The sequence below is a fragment of the Loxodonta africana genome, chromosome 6, assembly GCF_030014295.1.
Source record: "Loxodonta africana isolate mLoxAfr1 chromosome 6, mLoxAfr1.hap2, whole genome shotgun sequence".
Taxonomy (NCBI): domain Eukaryota; kingdom Metazoa; phylum Chordata; class Mammalia; order Proboscidea; family Elephantidae; genus Loxodonta; species Loxodonta africana.
In genome coordinates this window covers 85,218,410-85,230,226 of record NC_087347.1, presented here as the reverse complement: position 1 = coordinate 85,230,226, position 11,817 = coordinate 85,218,410, and the positions used below count along the sequence as shown (strand labels likewise).

The window sequence follows — 11,817 nt, the reverse complement described above, 5'->3', positions numbered from 1 at the left end:
AGTTAACTATGCACCAGGCATTGACAAACAATTGACATATACAGTCTCAGTTACTCCTCACAATATCCCATTACACAGATGAGCAAAATGAGGCAGGGCTAAAGAGGATAAGTAATTTGCCTAGAGTCACATGGTTAATAAGTAATAAACCCAAATCCACCAGGTTCAAGAGTCTATGCTTTCCATCTCCATGTTATTCTGCCCCTTCTTAGCTCTATTTTAACACTAACCCTGGTGGCTTAGTGGTTAAGAACTACAACTGCTAACCAAAAGGTTGGCAGCTCGAATTCACCAGGTGCTCCTTGGAAACTCTATGGGGGCAGTACTACTCTGTCCTATAGGATCATTACGAGTTGGAATTGCCTTGACGCCAACGGGTTTGTTTGTTTGTTTTTAGTAACCAAAAATCTACCTGGGAAGGCAGCCTACTCTCCCTTCCAGTGCTTCACACCCATAACACTGAGTTACTTTAATGTGGCAATTTAGAATTTAGAAAGCTCTTATTTAGTCTTCATGAAGATCCCTGGGTAAGTCTATTCATAGCCCATTTTACAGGGAAGGAAATTAAGGATTAGAGAGACTGAGTGAATTGCCTGAGAGGGGAACTAGAACCCAGGCCTTGTGATTCCAAATCAACTGGGTTCCACTCAATGGTGTCACTAGGACCACACTGGGTAACACTGTCAGAGGGGGTGATACCAAAATGACTGTCTATAAAAATGTCCCTATTGTTAAGTACAACAACAAAAATATTTTTTCATAAGCCCAGCTTACATGTATCTATACACCTACAAAGCTCAAACTCTATGCTCATTTACTTTTGAACTTTCTAATGTGCTCTGTCATTATTACCCAATTACAATGAATCACGTGGTTTTATCTGCAGGCACTACAAGCTGCTGTTTTTGTTGTTTCTGGTGTTTTTATAGTCTCTAATTCTGTTAAATTTTCTGGTGTTTTAGCTACAAAATTGGGGAAATTAGTATTTGTGAACCTGTATCAATAACTTTTTTGAGAATGAAGTAGCAATTAAAGGGAAAGAAAGAGTGATATATGGTAATTAGGATTTACAAATAACAGTAGTACAAAAAACATTACTAAGGATTCTGTATGGGCTGGTAAAGAGGAGGTCCATGGCGGGGGCGAGGGGGTCCATGGGAGGAAGTCCATGGGAGGAATGACACCATGAGTTACCAAACTGGGTGACACCAACCCTAGTGATGCCACTGGTTCCACTAAGAACTTCTTCATATACTCAGTTGATATCTCATTCCCTGTAGCTTCTACCCACTGATTCTAGCCTGTGATAAAGACGCAATTACATAAAATGAATCAATTAAGCAGCAAAATTTTGGATTTTTAAATTACTTTTAAATATAAGTAGCAGATAGTGTTCTACGTTTTTAATTAAGCTGTTGTTTGGAAAACAGACACTGTTTTTCCACATTGGCAGTGTAATAAAACGATTATCATAAAATTATTTCTGATCAAATTCAAAGCCCTAAGAATGAAGGAATCATTTATAGTTGCCTTTTACCTATAAAAATTATAGAGGGAAGAATGAAAAAGAGAGGAAAAGATTTCAAGTCTCTTCCTGATACAAAACTGGCTGTGGGCACAGCTGTCTCTGGCATCTTTCCTCTCTGTACCTGCCCTACCACTCAGATCAGCCTCTGGACCTAGTGCTCTGTCCTGAACAGGACACATAATGACAATCATTTGTTGGCATCTTTGGCTCCTTCTCTGGGCTGGATTTCCTGTGATCAGCAACTGGGCACCATTTATTCCTGTGTCTCTGGATGCCTCACAGGTAGTTAGCATTCAATGGTGAAGTGCTCTGAGTTGCCACAAACTCCCACTGTCAATACTAGTACTTTAAAAAAAGTACTTTGGGGGTAAAAAATGCTACATGTTATAAAATTATTTATTTCTCTATCCATTCTTATCCTTCCTCTCACCAAAAATTCTCATTTTCTGCTATATGTTAGGTCACTACATTCATACTAAGTATAAATAAATTAATTATAAAATTAATTGCATTACTAAGTATGAACATAATGCAATTAATTTCATACTAGGATATAAAGCATTATTTTAAAAAATAAAATACTTATTAACTAGAATAATGCAAAGTGAAAACAAGGAGAAAGCAGTAAAGAAAAATGTCGAGTACATGGGGTGGGGTGGAGGCACAAGTGTCAGCAGGTCAGCTCTCTTGTGAGTCTCACTCCAGAGTTGGGCATATGGCCCTGTTCCTGGCCTCATAGTCTTTTTTCTTCTTTAACAGATTCTTAAAATGTACTCACTTTCATTTCCAACAAGTTCCATGGCCACAGCAGAGAGGGTGGCTCCAGTAGGAGAGTGGATCCTATATATGGAGAGACAGGTATGCTGTTCCCTAGGTAGAGATCGTGTTATGGACTGAAGTGCGCCCCCTACCCCCCAAAAAATGTATTGTAAATCCTAACCTCTATGCCTGTGGTTATAATTTCATTTGTGAATGGGTTGTCTGTGTTATGTTAATGAGACAGGATTAGCGTAGAGTGTGTCCTGAGTCAATCTTACAAGATATAAAAAGAGCAGATTAGGACAAGCAAGCAGAGTTGGGGGAAGACTGATGCCAAGGCACATGGAGATCTCCAAGGAAGCAGGAAACAAGTTGAGACAAGAACTTTCCCCTAGAGCAGACACAGAAAGAAAACCTTCCCCCAGAGCCAGCCCCCTAAATTTAGACTTCTAGCATCCTAAACTTGAAGCATTTACTGATAAAGATCAAAGCCTTCAGTATGTATTACGCCTCAACATAAAGAAAACAAAAATCTCACAACTGAACCAATAAGCAACATCATCATAAACAGAGAAAAGATTGACATTGTCAAGGATTTCATTTTACTTGGATCCACAATCAACACCCATGGAAGCAGCCGTCAAGAAATCAAAAGACGCATCGCACCAGGCAAATCGGCTGCAAAAGACCTCTTTAAAGTGTTGAAAAGTGAAGATGTCATCTTGAAGACTAAGGTGTCCCTGACCCAAGCCATGGTGTTTTCAATCACCTCATATGCATGGGAAAAGCTGGACAATGAATAAGGAAGGCTGAAGAAGAATTGACGCCTTTGAATTGTGGTGTTGGTGAAGAATATTGAAATACACCATGGACTGCCAAAAGGATGAACAAATTTGTCTTGGAAGAAGTACAACCAGAATGCTCCTTAGAAGCAAGGATGGCAAGACTACTTCTCATATACTTCAGACATGTTATCAGGATGGATCAGTCCCTGGAGAAGGACATCATTCTTGGTAAAGGAGATGGTCACCGAAAAAGAGGAAGACCCTCAAGGAGATGGATTGACACAGTGGCTGTGACAATGGGCTCAAGCATAGCAACAATTGTGAGGATGGCACAGGACCAGACAATGTTTCTGTTGTGAGACTGACTCAATGGCACCTAAAAATAACACCAACTGCCTCCTAAAATGTGAGAAAATCAATTTCTATTTGTTAGAGCCATCCACTTGTGGTATTTCTCTTATAGCAGCACTAGATAACTAAGATAGATCATTTGTAAATGCACAAAACCAGCTGTGGGACTTTGTTGTAGGGACTGAGTCCCATTTTTAGAGCAAGGCCCACATTGAAGCTGTGAATGGATTACACTGAATGTGAATGGATTAGTCATGAACTGGCAAAATGAGATCTCTCCAGCTATTATCTACCTTAGAAAGGAAGTTAGTATTAACTGTTCTTAGAGAGGAGAGTCAAAGGTTTTGGAAGAGGCTTTACTCAGCTCCAGTTGGTGATCCTGGATACTGCGCTATTGTTCACCAAGTGTTAAAGATTGTTTTTCAATCTCTAAGAGACTAGTGTTAGTAAATTTCTTTATAAGTTTTAATCAAGTACTTATTTCTAGGACATGTGAATTTATTTACCTTTTAAGTTGTTTCAATTATTCATTATAATTGAACTTGATTTGGGCAAGAACCAAAATTAAGTCATAAAGAAAAATTATTGTTTTAACTATGAAGAAGAAATAATAGGATGAGATAAAGATGAGTCTAAGAAGCATGAGGCAGTCTTTTGAATAGTTCAGAACAGCCTCAAAATGCCTTTTTCTTGGCAAGTATAAATATTAAAAATGTTTTTCTAATATTTTCTAAACTGTTCTAATATTTCTTAAAAATCTTTAAAATAGAGAATATCCCTTTTAAAAATTTTTAATTAATTTTGTTTTTACTCATTTTTTTACTAAACCTTTCTAATTATTTTCTTCTTTTCTTAAAAAACAGGGGTGGAAGTCATGATTTGTTCAAGTGATCACAACTCTTCTATAAAAGAGGCATTTTCTCCCACTTTATTCTCCCACCTCCGGACAATATTTTGTCATCTTTGGGAATGTTGTGGGAGTATTTAGCTTTCTTTGGTAACTTCTGGGAGCCCTGGTGGTGCAGTGGTTAAGAGCTATGGCTGCTAACCAAAAGGTCAGCAGTTTGAATCCACCAGCTGCTCCTTGGAAACCCTGTGAGGCAGTTCTACTCTGTCCTATAGGTCACTATGAATTGGAATCAATTCAAGTGCAATGGGTTTGGTTTTGGTTTTAGTAACCTCTGGGCTAGGTAGGGCTGATTAGAAAAGCATCTGATGTTAATCTGTATGCTTTTATGCCCCAGTAAAGCAGAAAAGCTACTTACACAGAAAGGATTTTTGTTAGAGTAAACCAAAGACAAAAGGAGTATTGTGAAACAAGGAGGACGTAAACACCACTAAAAAAAAAACACTAGCTACTATCAAAAAGGTTTTGGTTTGTGAGACACCCGATGCTGTGAGTTCTAAAAGAGACTTGATTACAGCTTTTTAATCCAGCTTATTTTCAATGTTATTGAATGTCTCCATTTTAAAGTAAAATTTTAACTCTTTTGTAAAGTTTATAGGTTTTCTGATCTCTACCTTCATAAACCCAGTCAGTTATTCCATTATATATTACATCTTCTTTTCCATTCCATGTGATCCTCTGACTTGGTAAATTTGGTTCATTTTTAATATAAACATCATTGTTCCAAATGTATGCCTAGAAAAATGGAAAAAAAGGTTGGTATTTTTTTTTATCGATAATAACATGTAATAATATATTTTATCCTGAAATTTAAAAAATATTTATCAATACTTTTATACTAAAAAATATTGGTATGCAAGTATAATTATTACCATAGGTTAGATATTCAATTTGAGCATGATGAAGAATATTTGCTCCTTCCTTCACATTCTTAAATTACAATTTTACATATTATAACCAAAAAATAATCCCAAAAACATTCTAAAAAGAAGCTTGAAACTACCACTATTTGGACTCTAAAGTGTACAAGAAGACCTAGAAGACTGACCACTTCTATACAATGATGGCATTGTTTGCTATCGAGTCAAATCTGACTCACAGCAAGCCCATGTGTGCAGAGTAGAACTGCTCCATAGGGTTTTCAAGGCTGCAACCTTTCTGAAGGAGATCACCAGACCTGTCTTGCTAGGCACTGCTGGGTGAGTTCGAACCACCAACCTTTTGGCTACTAGTTGAGCACTTAACTGTTTGTGCCACTGTACAGTTGTGTCTTTCTTTCTGTGAGGGTGAATACAGGGGTACCACCGCACGCTGGGAAGAAGTTCAGCTGCAGATAAACAGCCCATCTTCCTGTTTGATTCTTTTGGGCTTCTGTTATTCAGCTAGCACTAGAAAGCAGGAAGATATATCTATAGTGACAGAGAAGATCACAGAACTAGCAGAAGGCAGCTGTGACTCTTAAAAATATCTAAGTACAATAGGTAATTAGACTTTAAGAGTTTAATGAGCATTTTTCCAGTGGATAAACAATTCCCAAATAGTAGATCAGAACCTTTCAAAAGTTGTATTTGCTGTGTTGGGCTAATAAGATATTCTCTTGAGCAATAACACTGTATTTTATAGTGAAGTACTGACTTCCGAAAACGACAGTTTGGTGTCAGTGTTAGTAGCTTCCACACATGAAAGATTTAAACCAATATTTTTCTGACAACAGGAAACACTCACTAACCAATTTATGACCCTCTGGTGACCATGTGATCCACTGTGTGTCATTTGGAATTTTCTCATCTATAATCAGCTGCCTGGAAAAAAGATAAAAGGAAAGAAGCATCACCAAAAGAACAAATCACAGTGGGGTTTTCTTTGTTTTATTAAATGAGAAAAATCTAATACGTTTTATGAAGAAGTCACTGACCTTTTATTTAAATCATAAATGTCATATGAAGCTATGTAGGAATGCCTCCATTGCTATAAAAGAAAACAGAAATTTCAGGCTTCTGTGATTCATTTTGTGATTCTTGAGAGTTTATTGATAAGCAGCTGGCCACTTGCTATAAGGGCTCAAAATGAGAAGCAAAGTGATATTTCATTGTATAAGTCTCAAATCTTATCACATCTCACAACTCCCTACCTAGAATGCTAAAATTTCGGTGTTAGAAGGTATCTTAGAGATCCTATAGTACAAACTTCTCTGGATTTCATCTATAACCTAGTTCTGGCATCACCTCCTCCAAGAAGCCTTTGCAGAAACTCCAGTGAGCTGAAATGCCAATTTCTATGCAGATATTCATATATACGGTCGCTATGAGTCGGAATCGACTCGACAGCAGTGGGTTTGGTTTTTGGTTATGCAGATATTATCCAAAGCACATACCATGGTATGTTAAATCGTCTGTTTAGGAAAATGTGAATTTTTACTTTCCACCCATCTTACTGGCAAAATATTTCTGCATTGCCACCAACAATCTATAATTCTATTGTTGGTAGTGATGTAGAAAATGGTTTCTTAGTACATTACTGATAAAAATGTAAAGCGTTACACAATTCTTTAATTAAAATTCACATACCATCAATATTTTAAACAACCATTGCAAGAAGCTACAAGAAAAGAAAACTAAATCGTAAGAAAGTAGAAGAAAATGGGTAATAAGGATAGGGGCAGCAACCAAATAGAAAACATACCATACAGAAAAATCAACAAAGCCAAAAGTTGATTCTTTGAAAACACTAATAAAATTTCTAATTTAGCAAGACTGAGTGGGAAAAAAAGCACAAATGGCTAATCAGAAATGAAAAATATGACATTGCAACAGACTCTATAGACATTAAAAATTACCACAGGATATTATAAACAATTTTGGCAAAAAATTTTTTTAAATAGAGAAAGGGACCAATTCCTTGAAAAACAACTTATCAAAACCGAGACATAGAAAATGGAGGGAAATACCTCCATTTTCATTGATCAGAAGTCAAAATATTGTAAAGATGTCCCATATTCCCAAACTGATCTATAGAGTCAATGTAATTCCAACCAAAATATGATTTTCCAATTTATACAGAAATGTGATGGTCAAATAACAGGGCAATTTTAAAGAAGAATAAACTAGAGGATTTATACAACCATTTTCTGAAGAGCCATTTAGCTAGGGTAATTGATATAGTTTTGGCACCAGGTAGCCAATGATCCTAGTGAAACAGATTAGAGAGTCCAGGAACACGCACACTTATATATCAGGTCACTTAATTTATGACAAAGGTACCATGTCTATGTAGTAGACAAAGAAGAGTCTTTTTATTAAGTGATGCTTGGACAATTAGATATCCCTTTCCTATAACTCACACCATGCATAAAAAAATCCATTTCCAAATAATCAAAAACCTAAATGTGAAAGGCAAAACAATAACACTTCTCAAAGGTAACATATGAGAAATATCTTCATAACTTTGGAGTGACAAGATTTCTTAAACTAGACATAAAGTGCTAGCCATAAAGGAGAAAAAATAAAAAATTGGATATCATTAAACTTAAGAAAAAAAAAAAAAGGGCTTCTGTTTATCAAAAGCACCATTAAGAGAGTGAAAAAGCAGCACAGAAAGTAAGAGAAGATATTAGCAATATATATAACTAAGGAAGACATATCCAAAATATGTAAAGAACCCTGTAAATCAATAAGAAAAAGAAAGTCCAATAGAAAAATGGTAAAAATTTGAACTGGTATTTCCTGAGTTAGAACTGACTCAATTGAAACTGACAATAAATTTGTTAAAGAAAGTCCCAAATGACTAATAATATGGCAAGATACTCAACTTTATTAGTCATCGGGAAAAAGGAAATTAAAACCAAAATGAGACACTACTGCATAGAATGGCTAAAATTAAAACAAACCAACTAATTAACAATATTAAGTGTTGGCAAGTGGAGCAAATGAATTCTCATATACCATTGATGAAAGCGTAATTTGATATGACCACTGAGAAAAACTGTGGGGCAGTGTATATTAAAGCTAAACACACATATAAGCTAAACACGTACATACCCTGTTGTTGTTACTGGGTATCTTTGATTCATAGCGTTTTCTCAGCTGTAGTCTTTATAGAGGAGCCCTCATGGTGCAGTGGTTAAGCACTTGGCTGCTAAACAAAAGGTTGGTGGTTCAAACCCACCAATGCCTCTGTGGAAAAAGTTAAGGCAATCTCCTTCTGTAAAGATTACAGCCTTGGAAACCCTATGGGGCAGTTCTACTCTGTCCTGTAGGGTTACTAAGAGTTGGAATAGGCTTGGTTGGTTTTTAATCCTCATGGAAGCAGATTGCTTCCATGATTTCTTACCAGATTTCTCCGGTAGTGCCTTTGAGTGAGTTCAAACTGCCAACCTAATGGTTAGCAGCTGGGTACTTAACCATTGCACCACCAGGGCTCCTACACATATGCTATGACCCAGCAATTCCACTACCAGATATATAACCAACAGAAATGTGTATATACATGCACAAAAAGACTGATTTAAGAATGCTTATAGCAGCGTTATTTATAATAACCCCAGACTGGAAACAAGTCTATCAACAATGGCATGGATAAATAAATTCTGGTATAGTCATATGATACTGTGCTTATACAATAATGAAAAAGAATGAACTACTGCTATGAGCTACAACATGTTGAATCTCGCAAACATAGTGTTGAGCAAAAGAAGCCAAATGCAAAAGGGAACATATATGTGATTTCACTTAGGTAAAGTTTATCAATGAGCAAAAGTAGTCTAGGGTTTTCGAAGTTAATGCAGTGATTAGCTTTGGGAGGTTAATGACTGAAAGGAGGAAGGGAAGTTTTCTTGGGACTGGTTATATTTTAAATCTGCATGTAGATTCTCAGGTATGTTCACTTTGTAAAAATTCATAGAGCCATACACTTAATATTTGTGCACTTTTCATCAATACTTCAGGACACAAATTTATTGCAACATTGTTCACAGTAAAACAAAAACAAAGTGAATGTCCATTATTAGGGGATTGGTGGATTAATAATGATATATCAGCACCATGGAATATTATACAGCTATTGAAAATGATTCAGAGCTATATCAGATGGCTTAGAGAAAGTTCCACAAGGTGTCATTGAGTAAGAAAAGCAATTTAAGAAAAAGTATATAAAATACGATTCCTTTTTTGTAGAACAAACAATAAGGAAAAAGAATCCCTATATATACTGCCACAAAATTACACTAATAAGAAGGAACTTATAAAATATGGAGGCATACACAGGAGATTCAACATAGGATAACTGGGACGCAGATAAGTAGGGAGCCACACAAAAAGGGGAGGAAAGACTGCAGGTTAAAAAGTAGGTATATGATCCATATTTGCATTATGGAAAATGTGTTTATATGTGGATGCATGTATAAATTAAAGATATTTTAACAGACTACTTGTCTGTTGTCTGCCTTCCTTACTATACTACTGTAAGCTCCTAGAGGTAAGAGATTGTGTTTTATTCATCTCTAAATGCTGGTCTAGTGCAAACTACATACTAGCCATTCAAGAAATAACCCAAATTAAATAAAATTTCAAATTTATATTTTTATTTACCAATGAAGATGAAATAGATGAAATGGGTGGCCCAAAGATACCCATCTCTAAAATGACAGAGCCGGGACACAAAGCCAGGGTTCCTAACCGTGAAGAATCTTTTCCACTAATCATTTCTCATCTTCCTACTCATGTCAACACCAATCTATTTTATTAAGTCCCCAGTTTTTGAAAGTCATAGATTTCTCTCCTGATTCCTGGATTAATTTTGACACACCCCTTGCTTATTGCTGGACAACATCTTAGTTTGGCTAGAGCCCAAAGGTATGGTGCAGGCTACATATATAAACAGGCTTAAAAGGAAAACCAAGATATTTGGTGTGTTCACTTCATCTTTTGAAAAAGATTCATCAATCTAGATAGTCTATAAATATTGGCAGCAATTATATGTCAGGCATTACTGGATAAGACAGAGTGCCTCTCTTTGAGGAGCTCATAGTTGAATGAGAGATATGGACAAGTAAACTACAATACAAGAATCACAATAGGGTGTGCCAAGAGATATAATATAGAGGTGGGTGAGGAGGGCAGGGATTATAAACGAGACCTAAGAGAAGGTTTAAGGAGAAGGTGATTCTTGAGCTGAGTTTCAGTGGCAGAGGACTGGACAGAGAAAACATTGTAGCAGAGAGAAATATGAAGCATAAAGATAAGAAAGATAAGATCCTATTCAAGAGCACAGTCTTTGGAGTCCCATAACCTAGATTCAAGTCTCCACTGTGTTACATAAGGCTATTTTCTAAGTTTGAATTTTCAGGAAAATGGGAGGTAATAAGAGCAATGGTCTCAGATGCATGAGAATGCATGTGAAGCACTTAACAGGGTTCCTGGAAAACTTTAAACATATAGTAGAGGATAGCAGCCATCATTATTATCTTTAGAGCATTTGGCAGGAGCCATCCTGGTGCAGTGGTCAAGCATTTGGCTGCTAACTGAAAGGTGGATGGTTTGAAACCACAGGCGAAAGATGTGGCAGTCTGCTTCTGGAAAGATAACAGCCTTGGAAACCGTATGGGGCAGTTCTACTCTGTCCTACAGGGTCGCTATGAGTCAGAATTGACTCCCTGGCTATGGGTTAGAGTGTTTGGCATGTGGTAAAGATTCTAGGAGAGCATCCATACCAGACTGTATGATACTCCTTTACTTATTCACTTATTCCCTCACTGACTTATTTATTTGTAGCCATAATTCAGAAGTAACCACTGATCATTCAGGATGTATTCACTCAGTCATGGAGAAGTCAGGTAGTAGAATCTAAAGAACACCAGATAGTGGACCTCCAAGGAAATGTAATAAAAAAAATTTTTTTTTTTTTAATTTTTGTCTGGATATATTTTTTGAGGGTTGGTTAGTCAACATGTTTATGCAGTACAGATCCTGGGAGGCAATAATGAAAATAGAAGATACAGTTCTTTGCTCTCAGTAATCTTATAATTTAATGCTTCACTGTACAACAAGTACTCTTTTAATAGGTATTTTTGAGCATCTGCTACGCGATATTGTCCTAGGGGCCGAAGGTATAGAAGTGAGTCAAATGGGGGGAAACATTCTGGTAGAAAAGACAGGCAAGAAAACTAGTAAGGAAATAAACATAATTTCACAAAAATGTTATGAAGTAACAAAAATAGGCCAATGTGATAGAGAGTGACAGGTTGGGCAATGGGTAGAGCTGATAAAGTGATCCAAGAAAGTCTGGACCTGAATTAATAAAAAGGAGAGAGTCTCATAAAGCTCAGATGAAGAAGGTTCCAGTAGGATGCAATCACAAATACCTTGGCCCTTAGATGGGAACGAGAGTAATGCTTGAGGGGGGGAAAAAAAAAAAGCAGTGCGTGCGAAGCAGAAGTCCTCACCCTTGGGAAGCTGGATATCGATCTGTGCCTGGGCGCCACTTACAGCTGT

At 36.7% G+C, this 11,817-nt stretch overlaps 1 protein-coding gene across 5 annotated transcripts in view; it reads right to left on the bottom strand.

Moving 5' to 3' along the window:
* The window catches only part of DPP4 (dipeptidyl peptidase 4), a 93,245-nt gene that overhangs the window by 48,887 nt on the left and 32,541 nt on the right, over positions 1 to 11,817 (bottom strand). For all 5 annotated transcript variants that reach the window (XM_064287053.1, XM_064287054.1, XM_023542885.2 and 2 more), the window contains 3 exons: positions 6,246 to 6,298; positions 6,060 to 6,132; positions 4,945 to 5,065 (listed from right to left, as the gene is read on the bottom strand). In XM_064287053.1, the coding sequence (XP_064143123.1) occupies positions 4,945 to 5,065; positions 6,060 to 6,132; positions 6,246 to 6,298 (247 nt within the window). The remainder of the gene's footprint in view (positions 1 to 4,944; positions 5,066 to 6,059; positions 6,133 to 6,245; positions 6,299 to 11,817) is intronic.